This window comes from Arachis ipaensis, chromosome B10, assembly GCF_000816755.2.
Source record: "Arachis ipaensis cultivar K30076 chromosome B10, Araip1.1, whole genome shotgun sequence".
Classification (NCBI taxonomy): domain Eukaryota; kingdom Viridiplantae; phylum Streptophyta; class Magnoliopsida; order Fabales; family Fabaceae; genus Arachis; species Arachis ipaensis.
In genome coordinates this window covers 17,064,242-17,064,579 of record NC_029794.2, presented here as the reverse complement: position 1 = coordinate 17,064,579, position 338 = coordinate 17,064,242, and the positions used below count along the sequence as shown (strand labels likewise).

Sequence of the window (338 nt, the reverse complement as noted above, 5' to 3'; positions counted from 1 at the left end):
TATATATTTTTTAAAAATTTTGTATAAAAAAATAAAATAATTTTTTTATAATTTACTTTGTTATATTTAATTTATTATAAAATAAAATATAAAAATACTAATTTTTATATATTTATGATTTTTTTTTTGTTTGCAAGTGTCTTGTCTTACTCTTACTCTAACCAAACGCAGCTCATATACACTTGACATGTCCCTTAGCATTTGTATAGGGACGTAAAAGACGATATCTGAGTGAGATTTCCGAAATTGAAATGACGAAACTGAGGGAGATCATTGGCATAATCAAAGACAAAGCTTCACAAAGCAAAGCAGCGATCCTCTCCAACCGCGCCAACCTC

The 338-nt window shown here is 28.1% G+C and overlaps 1 protein-coding gene across 1 annotated transcript in view; it reads left to right on the top strand.

The window, feature by feature from the left end:
• Positions 132–338, top strand: part of LOC107624171 (putative clathrin assembly protein At4g40080) — a gene marked incomplete in the record, with an annotated part of 1,554 nt that continues 1,347 nt past the window's right edge. Inside the window, 1 exon segment of the mRNA XM_016326646.2 lies at positions 132–338. Within this exon segment, the coding sequence (XP_016182132.1) occupies positions 252–338 (87 nt within the window).